The 17,744-nt window shown below is 43.9% G+C and overlaps 1 protein-coding gene across 1 annotated transcript; it reads left to right on the forward strand.

The window, feature by feature from the left end:
• Nucleotides 1-2: 2 nt before the first annotated feature.
• Nucleotides 3-16,023, forward strand: LOC307264444 (ankyrin repeat and IBR domain-containing protein 1-like; the record flags this gene model as incomplete). The annotated part of the gene is made up of 20 exons (XM_080045855.1): nucleotides 3-157; nucleotides 3,473-3,644; nucleotides 3,757-3,888; nucleotides 5,059-5,250; nucleotides 6,244-6,361; nucleotides 6,524-6,744; nucleotides 7,181-7,269; nucleotides 7,384-7,528; nucleotides 7,792-7,952; nucleotides 8,256-8,344; nucleotides 8,609-8,739; nucleotides 8,886-9,020; nucleotides 9,267-9,353; nucleotides 9,475-9,541; nucleotides 9,780-9,925; nucleotides 10,718-10,896; nucleotides 11,080-11,131; nucleotides 11,483-11,539; nucleotides 11,692-11,815; nucleotides 12,177-16,023. Coding segments are annotated over 20 exons (3,951 nt in total), but the record flags the coding sequence as incomplete, so codon positions are not given.
• Between the last annotated feature and the right edge of the window lie 1,721 nt (nucleotides 16,024-17,744).

A 17,744-nucleotide genomic window follows, 5' to 3' on the forward strand; every position in this document is an offset into this window, starting at 1 on the left:
CCGTGGTGGGGGGCGACGAGGCCCTGGCCTGGCAGCTGTACGAGGGCAACCCTCAGTTCAGGGACGGCCTGGACCCCAACTCATCATACGGAGAGCAGTACCAGCACAACACGCCCCTGCACTACGTCTGCCGCCACGCCATGACACGTCTGCTCAGGTAGAAGAACAAACACCTTTTTAATTTTCCGTTTGGGATTTGGTTGAGAACATCCGAGATCTTGATTGTCCTCTTGGGGGGGGGGGGGCTCTTACTACACCACAAGCTCCCCCCAGAATGCATTCTTAAGAAACTTAGGACGCAAAATTTGCATTAAGTGTTTTTCCTGGCTCAAATGTGGCTCCATCTTAATGTCTTACGAAGCCAGAAGCAAGCTACATCCCCTTCAAATGACTCAAACAGCGATCACGTAAATTTCACCATTTTGAAGTTTTTTGTGTAATTCCCCCGAGCTCCCCATGTCGTCCATACCTAAATCAGTCAATGGCGCTTATTACAATGCCACCACCAAATTGGACTAATGCTACAACTGTAGTTACAAATGACAGAAATCAAACAAGCCTGTTAGAAAATAATGTGTTCCACGAAGACAACTCTGAGTTTTTTCGAGGGCTGGGGGAAACTTGGCCACGTCGTAGTTCTCTATGCAAGAACAACCCTTGCATTGGACATTGTCCCTTGTCCCTAAAAGTCGCTTTTTAGGGACTATTGGTGGCTGGTACTACATCTATATCATCTCCTGCAGTGTGTCCTTAAGCAAGCCACTGCTCCTGGGGCCATGTACTATGGCTGACTCTGTGCGAGGACCCCCTCTAAAATGTGGTGTCTTGAGAGGGTATATGTAGCCTTGTGTTAATTGACAAAATTAAAGAACCTTAACTTTACCTCTTTCTTGTGTGTGTCCCAACTTAATTAAAGTACCATGCCAAATCTCTGCAGTGCCACTTTAAGGGCCGGTTTTGCAGACATGGATTAAGCCTAGTTCTGGACTAAATTGTACCTTCAATGGACAATCTCCTTCAAAATTCCATTTAGTCCAGGACTAGGCTTAATCCATGTCTGTGAAACTGGCCCTATGAGTGTTAACATATTTAAATTTACTGCAGGGTTATTGTGCTGTAAGGAGTTTCGTTGCTTGCATACTTGTCTCAAAACAGGTGTACACGCACAACAGCACAACCGTTGGATACAGGAGAGAAACTGAGTCTTAACACAGTCTAACGGAAAGGGGTTCAACTAAAAATGATACGGGGGAGCCACCAGTGTGTCTTTTCACCCCCTGCAGGGATAATCAGAATGCTGGCCGTGACAATGACAGCTGATTCAGTGACTCAATAGCCGTCCTCACCTCCTCCTCCTCCTTGGACTCTTTTTCTCACTCTTGCCCCTTTCTTTCCATGATTACAGTGGGGGCGGGGGGTTCATTGGAAACAGTTTAAAAAGGCCAGTCAATTATCTGTGCATCTGCATGTACACAGCTGTGTGTGTGTGTGTTGGGGGGAGCTGTGATTCCACAACAACTGCTTAATGTGTCCAAGTCTGTGACTATAACGAAGTGAATCATGGTGTGCTATTTGTGTCCCTTTCCTCCTAACCTATAATGGGCCAGAGAGGCGTGCTCTGCTCCTGATAAGTATCGGAGGAAATGCCTCTTTGTTCCAACAGTCGAGTGGACAGAGTCAAGCGGATAAACTGCTGGGAAATGTCAGACAAAATAATAAGAGACTAACAGAAGACGTGCGTGGGCTGTGAGATGGTAGAGTCTGTTTTTCAGATTATTTTTTAACATTTACAGTATATGCTTCATGTTTATTCCTCCTCATCTAGTTTTTCTCTGTAGGTCGGATTGGCTAGTAAGTAATCCCATGAAAAATGCAAACTGGGAAATCACAAGTAGAAAATGGGTGTAGCTCAGGAAATGTAACCCTTCCTCCACAACAACTGAGAACACTGCTAGAATTATAACAGTTCATTTCCTGTTGTTTTTACAAAGGACAAACAAACAGCAGATTTGTCAACATATAGTTGCTTCCCAACAACTTCCCTTCTTTATTTGCGCGTTTGTCTTCAACTAAAGGAAAGACGAGCACTACAAACATCATTCAGAATTTCAGTACATATCGTACTGTGTTCTCTTTCCCTGAGGTTTCCTGCCCTTGCCAAATCACTGTACGGCACGAACAGTTTTGACACTCGACAAGTGCAAAAAAGCATGTGACGTCCCCCAGCCTGTTTGATTCTAGCAGACTGATATTAGGGCCATCCATCCTGAACATTGGGGATGTGTGTGTGTGGAGGTGGGCGTGTTGGGTTGTAGTTGAGAGGGGAATAATTAGGGATTATTGCTGTGTGGTTGAATTGGCATTGCCCTGTCATTAGGGGGAGGCTGCAGGGGCTTGTGGCTGACAGGATAAGAAGGTCAAAAGTAGCAGAGCAGGACAGCGGTGGAAGAATAGGCTGAAAGGCCACACACAATAAGGAAACATTCAAACAATAATTCAATACAGGCTGCTTATGCTGCGTGTCCAAATTGCAGAGGGAGAAGAGAGGAGAGATGTTTCTGAATGTATTCAACAAGTGGACATCCAATGAAATCCTATTATTTTCAACCCTTTTTGTTGCACTTGCATTAGTGAGAAGGAGGTCCTTTTCAAATGCACCGCTATTCATGTTCTCACAAAAAGTAGCTGCCATCGGGTAATGTAGAAAAGGATGTAAAATAGAAAAAAGAGGAGAGAGAATGGGAAAGAATGTGTAGGAGAAGAAAGGAGAGGTGGGAGTGTTTTAAATTGATGAAAATGCAGAAAGAAAGTTTAAGAGGTGAAAAGGTGAAGCCAAATGAATGATTGAGCTAATCAGTAAATGGAGGTTTTGACAGACAGAGAGCACTGGGAAGCAAAAAACTATTTACTAAACAGAACAGCAACAACTGCCTGGCTCCTAGTCCAACTGGCACATCCATCACTGTGTGTGTGTGTGTGCGCGTGTGTGTGTGTGTGTGTGTGTGTGTGTGTGTGTGCATGCATGCAGCATGGCCGTTATCTCAGAGATGTTAAACAGAAATAGTCAATATTTCGCCATCTTCCTTCTCCTGTCTCTCACCACACTCAGCCAACACTTATCTGATTTTTGATTTTGATTTGATTTAGTTTATTTCAGACATCCACATACAAAACAAAATGAAAATGAAAAGCATGGAAATACAATAAATATGCCTGAAAAGGAGCAGGAAGAAGTATACACTTATTTAATCCTACCCCTTTCGAAATCTCAAAATCCATCCCTCTCTTACGTACGCTTCACTTATTCTTTTTCAACTTTTCTCTTTCACCCTCTTTCAGGCCTTCTTCCTGTTGTTTGGCAATTATTTATTGAATTTTCTTTCCATTTCAGTGTCAAACTCCTCCAGAACTTGTGTCACGGCTCATCTTTCTTTTTTTAATAATCCCGTCTCTCTCGCCTGTAACGTAATAGGTCCTTCCTGTTCAGTAAAGAAGGGAACCCCAACAAGCGTAACGTGCACAACGAGACGTGCCTCCACGTGCTCTGCCAAGGCCCACAGATCCTGCTGCTGTCGGAGGGAGCGCTGTCGCCGCGCCTGGCCCGGCCACAGAGGGACGAGCAGCGTCGCGCCGACTGCCTGCAGGTACAAACACGCGGTCAGAGTGTCACTCACAAACCTGCAAGTCTCGCTGCATTCCTCAAAATTGACTTACAGACCGTGTGTGTGTGTATTTGTGGGTGTCCCGCTCTGCCAGATGATTGTGAGCTGGACCGGCGCCCGGCTGGATGGAGGCCAGTACGAGAAGGCCAACGTCAACGCCACCGACAATCACCACAGCACCTGTCTGCACTACGCTGCTGCTGCGGGCATGAAGAGCTGTGTTGAGGTGAGAGAAAGTGTATGTGTGGACCAAACCAAACTCGTACTAGGAAGAGCTTTTATTTACCGCACAGCATGGTCCGTCTGTGCTCTGCGAAATTGGCTCTGGCAAAAGCTTTTACAGCCAGTTAAATCCGCAGACTGCATTATGCCGGTCCTTGCATCGTGAGCATCTGCTTTGTGTTTCATTAACTGTCTGTTCCAATAGTGCTTTCTGCTTCGGATTAACAGCTTTCGAATTAGAAAGAAAAAAAAAAAAACACTTCCTGAAAATTACACTCTGATATGAGCAGCCTGGAGGAACTATATGGGATAATATTATCCTTTCTTTCAAAGTTATTTTTATTACATTTTACAGTTAACAAGAATTATAACAAACAAAACATAATTCCCTACCTACAGCCAATATCCCCTTCCCCCATGCTGTCACTCAATGATTACTATCATTCCTAATTATCCAATGTATCAAGCGATGTACTAGCCTGGAAATCCAGACCCATATCTAAAACGATATAGGGTCTGGCCACGATCAATAGACCTTCCCAACTCAAGGGGCGGCACCTACACGTGCATTTCAAATACCACCAGTCGTCATCCGGTTACGTCCGCCCCAGAGCACCATACTTAGGGCTCTGCCTAAATTAGACAGAACCAATTGAAACGTAGCTCAGAATTTTCTGACATATTTAATTAGTTTCAATGGATTGTGCCCAGACCAACAGGCACAGCAAATGTATTTAACATATATGCATAAATCAGAGTGCTAGGAAAATATTATCCTTTAAAATAAGTTTGAACACATTTCTATTCACCTTTTAAATTCCCTCTATCTTCTCTTTATATTCACTTCCTTTCACAAATGTCCACACCTCAACCTTTCTCCATTTTACTTTCTTTTGACCCTCTTGTATTTGCTCCTTTTTCCTTGTGTGCCTTTCCTCTCCTCTCTTCCTTTACATGTCACTTCTACTGCACATTATCATATTATCTATTTTCTACCATGACGTCTTTGTTTTCTCTTTTTGTCTGTTCCACTCGCTCTCGCCTCTCGCTTCCTTCGTTCTTCCCCTACAATTTCTCGTTCCTCTACATTATCCATTTCTATCCCTTTTCTCTCTGTTCTTTCCTTTCTTCCACATTCCCTTTGTACTCCTCTCTTTCTTTCCCCTCCCTCTAGCTGCTAATCCGGAGCGAGGCGGACCTTTTTGTGGAGGACGAGGACAAGTTGACGCCATGTGACCACGCCGAGCGGCACCACCACACAGAGCTGGCCCTCAGCCTGGAGTCCCAGATGGTTTTCTCCTCCTCTTCCTCTCAGCAGTCCAACACAGACGCACACAGTGAAACCAACATACTACAATACAAGGAGGTGAGACCCAAGTTTACCACATATGGGGGTGTCCTGCTGGCTGGACTTAAAATTAACGTTTTATTATTGTGCTTTTTTTTAAGGTAATTTAGTAAGACATGTTTGCAACGTGCAAGATTCACATGGAATGTCCTCACAGTGATTTGTCCTCAAATTTCTTTTTTAAAGTTGTGTTTTAAATTGGAATGAATTTTGTAGTGATAATCTTTGTAGGTATCATGCTGCTTTGTTGATAATATGATTTCACCTAGCTACACTCTCAAATCTCTTTTAACCAAAGACTATAGTTTATCCTGTCATCGCTGACATTTTGCAGTTGTGTTGGTGTACGTTTACCCCTCCTATAATGCCAAAGAAAGTAAACTTGAAAACGATTTCATGTGCTTACAAGTTCATATGGGGGAAAAAACAAGAATGTCTAAATTAAGTTTAAAATTTCATGGGAGAACTGTTAAATAATCTTGAAAGGGTCAATTAGTTTGCGCTTCCAGAGGGACACATGCCAAAGACAACTTAACACAATGTATTGCCTTCTCTTAAACACACCCATACAGCGAAGTAGAAGGAGTAATGATGTGAAGGGTAATGGTAAATGTTAGCACTACCCAAATACACACAGAGACCCATTCACCGAAAGTCTTTAACTTTCTGCAAGTGCAAACCTACAGAGTTGAAGGATAAGGGTTATTACTGAGGATATGTACATGAAAGCAAATGGGAGACCAATAATGTATTGAATTTTTTTTTTAATTACTCATTCATGTTCATCCAACAAGAAATTCCTTTGCTGAGTTCAGCCAAGAAATGTCGACCAATACATTAACCTGACTAGCTGCTCGTCCCTCCCAAATAATATTTAAATTCCTTACTTTTTCTTCTTTTCGCCTATCCATACCTTTCTCCTCTCCTCTCTGCCTCCCTTTCATTACTCCTTCCTTTTTATTAATTTCTCTCTGTATCCTCCTAATGTTTCTCCCTCCTCTATTCTTTCAGCCTTATGAGGGACTGAAGCTTCAGGACCTGCGCCGGCTGAAGGACATGCTGATCGTAGAGACAGCAGACATGCTGCAAGCCCCCCTCTTCACTGCTGAGGCCCTCCTCCGAGCGCACGGTATGAGTTTCGTGTTCGAGAAAAGCTGACATTCGTGAGACCTTCTCAAACCCTCACAGCAATGACTTTGTGATGGCAATATTAAGAGAGAATTAAATATCCCCTGCCTGTAAACATGTGTGTATAACCTCTCTGTCTCTCTGTCTCTCTCTCTCTCTCTAGACTGGGACAGAGAAAAGCTTCTGGAAGCCTGGATGTCAGATGCTGAGGGCTGCTGCCATCGCTCCGGCGTGGCCATGCCCATCCCGCCGCCCAGCGGATTCAACGCCTGGGACACTCTACCGTCCCCTCGCACCCCCAGGACCCCGCGCTCACCCCTCACACTCACACTCACATCCCCGACCGACAGCTGCCTCACACCTGGAGAGGAGGGCCTGTCTACGGTGAGACACCCACCCATGACTGAAAGCCTCTGTAAAGCATTTTTGCTCTCAACAGATGTATTTATAGAACGACCGGGCAGAGAACTGCTTTGATTGGTACAAAATACTTATGATTGGTACAAAATACTTATCGTGTAATAAAGAACCAGAGCATAGCCCGTTTCACCTAATCTGAATATCTGTAAAGTTATCAAACTTAACTGACAATATCTTATCTTTTCAGATGCTTACTATCATGCACCTAACTAGTTAGAATGATTGTGTGGATTTCGGTTTTCAGCGGCTTCTGGTAGAAGAAGCTTTTAACTGGCAGCATTTTTAAATGAGCTCAAGCTAATTTTATATATAGTACTGTGTTAGGTATCAATGTGAAATCATTAAGTGTCAGACGACCCTTGAATATCATGTGATTTGTTTATCTTTTGTCCCCCTGTAGTGTGGAATCTGTCTCTGCTCCATCTCAGTGTTTGAGGATCCAGTGGACATGTCTTGTGGACACGAGTTCTGCAGAGCATGCTGGGAAGGGTAGGAACCTGTGTTTTTGTATGTGTGAGAGTGAATGTTCCTGCATACTTCAGTGTAGTTGAATATTTATAAATCGATGTTTCTGATATTGCATATTTTTCTGTGTTTTCTAAGGTTTCTCAATGTAAAGATTCAGGGGGGTGAAGCGCACAACATCTTCTGCCCGGCCTACGAGTGCTACCAGTTGGTGCCGGTGCATGTGATCGAGAGTGTTGTTTCCAGGGAGATGGACCAGCGATATTTACAGTTTGACATCAAGGTACAAAAATAAAATACAGTATACACATAACAATCATATAGATATTTGTGATCATGTTCTCATTAAGGCCCGCTACAGCGTTTGCTTTGCCCCTTGCCCGTTTTCTTGCTGCACACATTTTTGAATATCTGTTTGTTTCTTCCTCCTCCTTTTTGGCATTTCCAAATCCCTGCTGCTTTTTACACTGCCTCTTGTCTTGTGTTCACTCTACCTCCATATCCTCCTATAATGTATATGTGCTCTCTCCTCACCCCCTATCGTAGGCATTTGTGGAGAACAATCCTGCTATCCGCTGGTGTCCAGCAGCACGTTGCGAGAGGGCAGTGCGACTGACCCGACCGGGCCCCGGGGACAGTGACCCACAGAGCTTCCCCCTCCTGCCCTCCCCAGCTGTTGATTGTGGCAAGGGTCACCTCTTCTGCTGGTACACATCATCATTTATTGACTGTACATACAATGCAGCACCAGTCACTGTCATCTGTGTACAAATACAAACTTTTTTGATTTTTTTTTACACACAATTTTATCTAAAACTGTTATTATTGTTGTTGTTATTATTTTAATTATTTATGTTATCAGAGGCTTGATGTAATTTTTCTGTGCCCTCCTCCTACTCTTATCCGTCTGCATTTCTTTCCAAGAGTGAGTGACAGACATTGAATTGTCATGTTGCTTTAACTCTCATTGTAATTCACTGTATCTTCTTCTCTGTGTCCCTGTTTATCAGGGAGTGCCTTGGCGAGGCCCATGAGCCGTGTGACTGTCAGATGTGGAGGAACTGGCTCCAGAAGGTCACAGAGATGAAGCCTGAGGAGTGTAAGTCTATTCCTGTTTAATGATGTGTTTTCCAGGAATTTGTAGAGTTACCGGGGATCATTGTAGCTGCCAGTTAACAGCAGCTGTCGGGGCGGCTGACCAGGATGTCTAATATATTTTAATGACGTAGTTGCAGGTGTTCAGGTCAGTGATGTTTGCCCAACGTATGAGCAGAAGGCTTTATCTGCAGGGCGGGTGTGTCGGACAATGGAGATGTTGCTTATGTGTGTGTGTGCACGATTGTTTTGTGTGTGCTTTTCACAGTGGCAGGTGTGGGTGAGGCCTATGAGGATGCTGCTAACTGCCTGTGGCTGTTGACCAACTCTAAACCGTGTGCCAACTGCAAGTCGCCCATTCAGAAGAATGAGGGCTGCAACCACATGCAGTGTGCCAAGGTAAACACTATAATCCCTCGGCTGTATCAGCATCATTTGTATAGAAAATGAGTTCTGGTCATTGGCCATCAATAATTCTTTATAAATGTTTTATTCTTGAATGTGTTTTGGTCAGAATTGTTAATCTAACTCTGTTCTCTCTGTAGTGCAAGTATGACTTCTGTTGGATCTGTCTGGAAGAGTGGAAGAAGCACAGCTCATCAACTGGAGGCTACTATCGCTGTACTCGCTATGAGGTCATCCAACAGCTAGAGGAGCAGTCCAAGGATATGACTGTAGAGGTACAAACACACACACTAAAAAATGAACATGCACGCAAAATCTATTCACACAAGCATACTTTTACCTGGTCATGTAACACCTGCAAGAACTACTCCACCACCTGTCAAACGATACATTATTGAAGTACTTGTTGATTCCATATAGCATTTCATGTACACAGGCACACACTCACACTCACACACAGACACACTATGGTGCATTCACCAAGCCATTTTGAATGATTGTGGAATTGCATTTTGTTACAGGCAGAAAAGAAGCACAAAAGTTTTCAGGAGCTGGACCGTTTCATGCACTATTATACGCGCTTCAAGAACCATGAACACAGTTATAAGGTAACACACTCTCCTCCACCGACAAGCAAAGACATTTACAGCAATGCAAAACTGAGGCATACCCTAGAACCTGATGATCATGAAATACTGGACGTATGTGTTCTCTCTTCTCGCCTGTTAGTTGGAGCAGAAACTGCTGAAAACGGCCAAAGAGAAGATGGAGCAACTGAGCAGAGCCTTCATTTGCCGTAAGTTTTTCCTATACAGATCAGATGGAGTTTGGGTAAGCTGCTTGAGAGTACATACTGAAGTATGAACTGATATGAGGTTTTGAATTTTGTAATCCACTCTGCGTTATATTACTGGCTTGCCTTATTTCTACAAGAAATGCAGAAGCTGTTCTTAAGAATTATTTTTTTTTTAAACAGCAGATTGAGATTGTTTGCTCAATCTATGTTCAGCTATCCTTGTGTGTTTTGGGTTCAGGTGAAGGCACTTCTCCAGACACACGGTTCATTGAGGACGGTGTGTGTGAGCTGCTGAAGACGCGGCGCGTGCTGAAGTGCTCTTACCCTTACGGCTTCTTCCTGCAGCCAGGCAGCACCCAAAAAGAGATATTTGAGCTCATGCAGGTAATCTGACACAATGTATCCTCCTCTTGAACTAGACTTAACAACTTTAAAGCTCCTCCAGTCCAGATCACCCCCCACCCCCAAAAAAAAAAGACTGCTGTGTTCATCAGACCGCACAGGGCTAAAAGGGTTAGAACAAAAAACTGTAAGTCAATCATGTGGCAAATTGACCACCAGGATTTGGTATTTTGTCCTCATGGGGATGATAGACGACGGGTCAGAGGGTCAACAAGATCAGACATTTTGCACAACGGTGTTTAGAGCATGCATAATTTCCCAAGATACTAAATTAAGATTGAGCTTGCATTTTATAATCTGTATTTAAATGTGTTAATGTCCCTGTGGAGTGCATTGATTGTTTGTTAAAGTTTTTTTTTTAATTGCCATTCCAAATCACTGACCTAATGGCTAGGGAACAGTTAGTATTTTTATTGTATACAGTATGTTTGTTAGTTTGTTACTTGGCTCAGTTGTTGTAACTTTAAGGATTGTGTGATGTGTGTTCCTTTTAATCCCAGAGAGTGTTGAGAGTGCAGTGATGTAGAGTAGAGTTAAGCAGAGCGGAGCCACCAGAGGCCTGTTTCGTATATTTTTTTAAGACACTTGAACAGGCTTGAAATTGGATTAAGTGGGATATAAAAAAAAAAAATCTCAAAATATACTCCGCTCATGTCTTATATATGGTAGGAGTTAAATACCAGTTGCAAATCCCTCTTTTTTTCTATATAAATATATTTGAATTTCCCATTCCTGAGCACATGGAAGTTAACATGTCATTTCTTTTCTTCCCAGACGGACCTGGAGATGGTTGTGGAGGATCTGGCCCAGAAGGTCAACCGGCCGTACCTGAGGACGCCCTGCCACAAGATCATCAGCGCCGCCCGTCTGGTGCAGCAGAAGAGGCAAGAATTCCTGGCATCGGTGGCCCGGGGCGTCGCTCCCAACGATTCCCCAGACCCTCCACGCAGGAAGTATGTACAAACAAGCACACACACTGACACAGCACATGGTTTTTGTTTGCTTCTTCTTTCCTCCTCCTGGCAGGGAATAAGAAAACAAAGTCATTCCACATGAAATCCTGGTTATATACCTTCACAGAATTGAATGTTAAAGTTCCTTATGAGCAAATATTTCTGTGTTTGCATTTGTTTCAGTTACCCTGGAGGATCATGGGACTGGGAGTACCTCGGCTTTGCTTCCCCTGAGGTACAGAAAAACCTCCTGTCACATATCATACACTGAAACACGTACTCGCCCAGCTAATGCTAATACTAAAAACCTGCGCAGTGGCCTAAGGAGAAGGGATGACATCCTTTTCGAACTTGTAAAGCAAGTGTTGGACAGTTTATTTTGCTTTATGCTATTCATTGTTTGAAAATATTACTTTTCTTTTATGTCTGTCCACACCTTGGATAAGAACATTTATTTAATTTTTTTACTTTACTTGTTTTGGAATAAATACATTTCCAATTTGGAATAAATACATTTCCAATTCAAGTAAGTAATCTAATGCATGATCACGGCTGCAGCTGACTTAATTTGCTTGTGTGTGTTAAGATGGGGAGTCGTCACTCTGTGCTGGGAGCAGGGGATCAAAGAGAGAGACAGTCTCAGGTAATGCACCATAGTTCCCATAGGCATTTTGTGCCAAAGTTCTTTTTTTACCCGTGCTAAAGATTTACGAACCAGCTCGAAACAAAATGGATTTACAACCTGGCTTTTGGAGTTGGCTTTGTAATAACCCCAGCTTGAATCACTCTTTGCAGGATTATGCTGACATCCAGTACCGTCGCAGACACAGGCCACGGCGCAGAGGAGACATGCTGAGTCTGCACAACCTGAGAAGCAGCAGTAACACACCGGAGACCAGCAGGAGGAGTGACAACTCAGGTCTGGCAAACGTTTTAGCGTTCTATACAACAGCTGTACATAAAGCACTTTATACAAGCAAGGATTATACAAAAGGCTAAGGAATTGCACTCAATGCAGATGTAACGTTTTGACTTACATGATGTATAGTAGCCATCATTTTAAAACAGGCTCTTGATCCTAATCCAGCTCCATTCTTTGCCTCCCCTCTTAAATCTTGACCTGTCACTACACCAGGCAACCAGCAAATGAGATTTGAAGTTATTGCTCCATGAATCTGGTCTCCCAGCTCAAGCACGCAGAGGCATTGATCACTGGGAATCGATTGGCAATACAATGCAGTCCTCGTTTTAATCGGACATTTTGTCTTTTTTCTTTTCAGAAGGTCCAGAGAGAAGCGAGGGACGCAGGAGAGCGCTGGGCTCGCTGGATGAGGACGACCCTAACATCCTGCTGGCCATTCAGCTGTCCCTCCAGGAGTCGCGCAGAGAGAGAGGGCTGGAGGGAGGGGGGGATCTGGAGAGGGGACAGGAGAGGAGGCCGGGTACCGCAGGAGAGCTGGGTGACGTGGCGCTGCAGGCTCTCAACACAGACGCTGCTCCTGGGGCCAGAGGCTTCCCGGCCTCTCTCCTGGATCCCCCTCGGCCTCCTAACAGGACAGACTCCACCTCCCAGCCTCCTGCCTCACACCATCTCCCCCAGCTCCCTCCCCCGCCTCCCTCCCTCAGCGCCGAGCTGCTTGAGCTGGGAGACAGCCTTATGAAACTGGGGAACATAACCACTCCTTACAACCTGGACACACACACGCAGGAGCAGCTCTGCTCGCACCACACATACGCCCACAGTACACTCGCTGACCCCTACACCCTCGAACCTCCTGCATACAGCGAGTGCAGCCATAGACAAGAGCAGAGTGCACTGACCACTCCGTACATGCTTGAACATATCGGCGCAGAGCAGCGCTATGACGGCAAAGAACAGAGCTACTGCCACTCCAGTGGCTATTTGGCAGAGGCTGAAACCACGGCCTCCTGCGCACTCGAAGAACGCACACAAAACCCCGGGGGACATCCCAGTTCGTATGATCGGGAGCTCGCGGCAACGTACGACGGCAGCGCCCCAAAAACAGACAGCTCTTACAACCCCTGCCCGGAACACAGTAGCTCTTACACTCAGGAGCGTCCTGCCGCCTACACTCTCGAACGCCCGCCACAATCGGACCCCCAGCCCTCTGCCCAGTTGTGCCTCCCGTCTCCAGAGCTGGAGCCGGAGCTGCTGCTTTCGCCCGTCATCCCCCCGGGTGGCCCTTTCACCCTCAGCGACCCTCAGAGTCTGGAGCCCCTGGACCCCACAGCCAGTGCCCAGCTGCTGGACAACATTATGGCCTGGTTTAACAACAACATCAACCCCCAGAACAACCCCCAGAGCCTGGCCCTCATCCCCTCGCCGCCCACCACGGAAACCGACTCCTCCCCCGACACACACATTGACACTGAGTCTGAGAAACAGACTCCCTCCTCCAGGGACGTGACCCCCGCCCAGATCTGGCAGCCCCTGGAGGGCGAGCCAGAAGTGGGGGACGGTGGGTCGGCGAGCCCCCGTCTAGGTGCTGCTTGTGCGGAGGGCCCCAAGACGTCGAGGCCCAGCACTCTGGACCTGGAGAACAGAGAGGCCGGCGCTGAGGAGGAGGAGGGTGTGGACGCAGGGTGTGTGGCTGACCTGTCGCTGGACGAAGCGCACACACACCCGTGCCCACACTCGCAGCGGGGAGGCAGCTCTGTGCACACTTCCCCGGCCACAGAGACGGACTTAGACCTCATCCTTCAGTTAGAGGGGGACCAATCGCCCGAGGAGTGGGAGGAGCAAGTACACCTGGTGTGACGGCGACAAGAAGCACGTGGAGAGAGAGAGAGAGAGAGAGAGAGAGAGAGAGAAGGAAGGAAAGAGAGAGAGAGAGAGAGGAGGGTTAGTTTTAGGCGTGACGGAACAAGGAAAATTTAAAGACGGGAAAATCTAGAGAGAAGCACTGACGGAAAAATCGAACAGTGATGCCTCAATGAAAGATGTAGGTCTTTGGGAGTTGAGTGTTTACTGTATCTAGAGAGGACATAAAGCCCTGCGGACTTTGTCCAATAAAGATGATGTCATACGCAGTTCATTTTTTAATGCTTTTATCTGTTTTGTTTTTTTAAAAACAGACAAACTATTCTTTGAAACAAATTAGTGTTTTAAACAGAGTACATCAATGGAAAGCTACTGATTTCATAACACAGAAAATGCTGCACACGTTTTTTGTTTGTTTTGTTTTATTTATTCCCCGCCACCTATTGTATTTGTCTTCTGAGTTTGTCCACAGTGATGTTTTGGTGCTGGTCTTGCTCAAATCCAGACATGCTTCATTATACCCACAGTTCAATCAACTCCTGGAGCCAAGTACGATGACGACTGTAACCTTGGAGCTTGTTTAGCGTACTGTACAATCAGAGGGCCTAATTCACACGTTTGGACCCTCGTGCACACTGTGCCTGCTTTGTTAGAGAGCGAACACACTACTGGTCTTTGCGTTTGATATGCTGCAAAGAACGACAGTACACCTGTCACGCTAGTACAACATGCTAACCTGGATTTCATGTCGATAATCATTCTTTTGTGAGGCTCCTCAGGGGAGAAATAGTCTCATCCCTCTTCAAAGGAGTCAGTAGGAACTTAGTGTCTTGCTCAGTGGCACTTTAGCATCATGGGTGCTTGTTGTCAGGGGGAATTTAACACCCTTTTTTCCTGTTCACTGTACCACCATGCTATCCTTTGATGAGCTTTCATTCGTGTTGCTGTATTTTACAAATATGTTTGCTCAGGTTTCACCTCAGAGTTTCAATATGCAAAACTCTTTACACAAAATGCTATGCTACTATTTCTTGACATGGAAAACAGTTCTGTGATGTCGAATCAAAAATTCTCATCAAAAACGAAAAGTATTCAGTGGTCGTTTATTTCAAAAACCAAAGTTAGAAAGTGATTTACACAAGGAAGCATTTTTTTTTTTAATTATTACATTCTAGAACTTCTTACAGTAGATATACATAAAGAAGTCTGTGATATTTCAATCCCATGTATGTTTAATCAGCACAATACTGTGAAATCATACAACATGAAGACACATCTAACACTACTGCAACAGACATTGCAAGTTTGTTGCAAAACTGCTCACCAGGGTAACAATAAAATTGACAAACAAATTGCTTTCCTTCATGGATTAGTGATGAGAAATGAAACGACTATGAGGTGTCTGAATCAAGGGTTCTCTGCACATTGAAACTTGTGTGAAAACTGAGCCAAAACAATCAGAAAATACTGTAAATGGAAACACTGAGATGTTTTTTGTTTTGTTTTTTAATCATATCTATTCCACTACTGATGGCTAGTACAGTGTGCCGTTGATAGATTGGAGACGGGCTGGGTTTTTACTTTAATTTATCCTCTTTTTAAAAATTCTTTATAATAGAGATGAAATTTCTTAAGACCAGAGTTGTTGGGTCTGTGTGCCTTTTTCGTTTTTGATTGTTAAGTTTATTTGTTGGTATTTATTAGTGTCATTGCTTTCTAAACATGCTAATGCTAATTAAAAGATTATGGAGAACACAGCGGAGGTCCTTGATGCACAATTGTATTGTTTGTCCCTTCACCCTGGATGTATCTTGCTTTACCTGATGCCTAGAGACGTGTTGGCCACTTTTACATGATTACAATCTGCTTTGAGGCTATTTGAAATAATTGTTTTACACTAAAGAGTTTCCACTATAATTACCAACCACTTTATCTGAAAGTTTTTCAGATAAAGTGGTCTTTTTTCAGTAGTGGTCTTTAAAAAAATATATATTCTGGGTTGTCCTTCAGCCTTCATCTTCAAACGTATTGCCCAACTGTAATGTTTACAAGAGAATTAAACACTGCCTGTTTGTGTTCAGATAGGATTTTGTGAACTGAAATGAGAATAATGGAGTGTTTTAATCATACTTTCACAGCAGGTCAAACAAATGTAAAGACTTCCCGGTCCATGTGTAAAATTCAGATCTTGTTGAAATTTCTCCCTCTACTTTACAAAAGTTATACAGAATGTGATATGCAATCAAAGATGCATTACTTATAATTATTAGTTTGAGTTTTACGCTTTTTTAAATAAAGTGTGAGGTCTGGAGTGCTCCCCTGAAGTGATATTGACTTTTTTTTTTTTAAAGAACAACTTTTTTCACCCCTCTCCATAAGGAACATTTAAACTGTGAAGGTGTCAGAATAGTTTATAGGTGCTGAGGGAGACGTTTCATGACGCCTACTGAGGCCACAATCGTTTCCCTAGAATTGGCTTGTTTAGCAGGACAGCACACGTTTATTTCAGGTTGCATGGTTGCTACAGGAAACACTATGGACACAGTCCGTCTGTTTTTTATTTTTATTTGCACAAGCATGCTGATAATGTGTTACACTAATCCAGTGCTTTCAGGCGAGATGTGGAGGACTGATGAGTGAGGTTTTTATTATTTGTATTACTATTTTATTTGTTCTTGATTTGCTATTGGATTTATGGTGTCAATGGAATGGTCCAGTGCCATTTTGTTCTCCACATTCGACGTTTGTATTTTAACTATCCCTCAGCCAACCACTTCAGATTATAAAAAAATGAAATTGCACTCTCATAGATTTATATACTTGATACATTCCCAGTCTGTCCGTAAAGAGAGGTTTGATGTGTGGCCAAAACTGTAAATGAAAGTGTCGGTGCAAAGTTTACTCTCAATAAAAAGAGCTGAAAGTGTGTTTTCTATGAGATCTTTTTGTCCAAATTCTGCTAAAGAAATAGAAAACTGCTTCACCAATTATTTTCTATTTACACGATCAATGTGATCACTACGGTATGAATTGCTTCTTGTCAGTAAAGTATGAAGAAGGCTGTTACCTTCTGTAGCTGACACTGTCGTTATGTTTATATCTGTCTTTCCTTGCAGTAGATATATATATATATATATATATACACACACACTCACCTGCCACTTTATTAGGTACACCTGTTCGATGGCTTATAAAAACAAAAAGCTAATCAGCCAATCACATGGCAGCAATTTAATGCATCTAGGCATTTAGATGTGGTCAAGACAATGTACTGAAGTCAAACCGAGCATCAGAATGGGGAAGAAAGGGGATTTCGGTGACTTTGAACGTGGCATGGTTGATGGTGCACGGCAGGATGGATCCATACTTTCCTGTTGTTTACGCCAAATTCTGAACCTGCCATCTGAATGTCGCAACTGAAATCGAGACTCATCAGACCAGGCATTATTTTTCAATCTTCTCTTGTCCAATATTGGTGATGCTGTGAGAATTGTAGCCTCAGTTTCCTGTTTTTAGCTGACAGGAGTGGCACCCGGTGGGGTCTTCTGTTGCTGTAGCCTATCTGCTTCAAAGTTGGTCGTGTTTTGCATTCAGAGATGGTATTCTGCAGACCCTGGTTGTAACGAGTGGTTATTTGAGTTACCGTTGCGTTTCTATCATCTCGAACCAGTCTGCCCATCCTCCACTGACCTCTGACATCAACTAGGCATTTTACGTCCACACAAATGCCGCTCACTTGGTATTTTTTATTTTTCGGACCATTCTCTGTAAACCCTAGAGATGGTTTAGAGTGAAAATCCCAGTAGATCAGCAGTTTCTGAAATTCTCAGAACAGCCCTTCTGGCACCCTCAACATTGCCATGTTCAAAGTCACTTAAACCCCCTTTCTTCCCCATTCTGTTGCTCGGTTTTAACTTCAATAAGTTGTCCCGTCCAGGTCTACATGCCTAAATGCATTGAGGTTCTGCCATGTGATTGGCTGATTAGTTATGTGTTAACAAGAAAATTAACCGCTGTACCTAATGAAGTGGCCGGTGAGTGAGTGAGTGAGTGAGTGAGTGTGTGT

The sequence above is a fragment of the Ammodytes marinus genome, assembly GCF_949987685.1.
Source record: "Ammodytes marinus genome assembly, chromosome: 17".
NCBI classification, from domain to species: domain Eukaryota; kingdom Metazoa; phylum Chordata; class Actinopteri; order Uranoscopiformes; family Ammodytidae; genus Ammodytes; species Ammodytes marinus.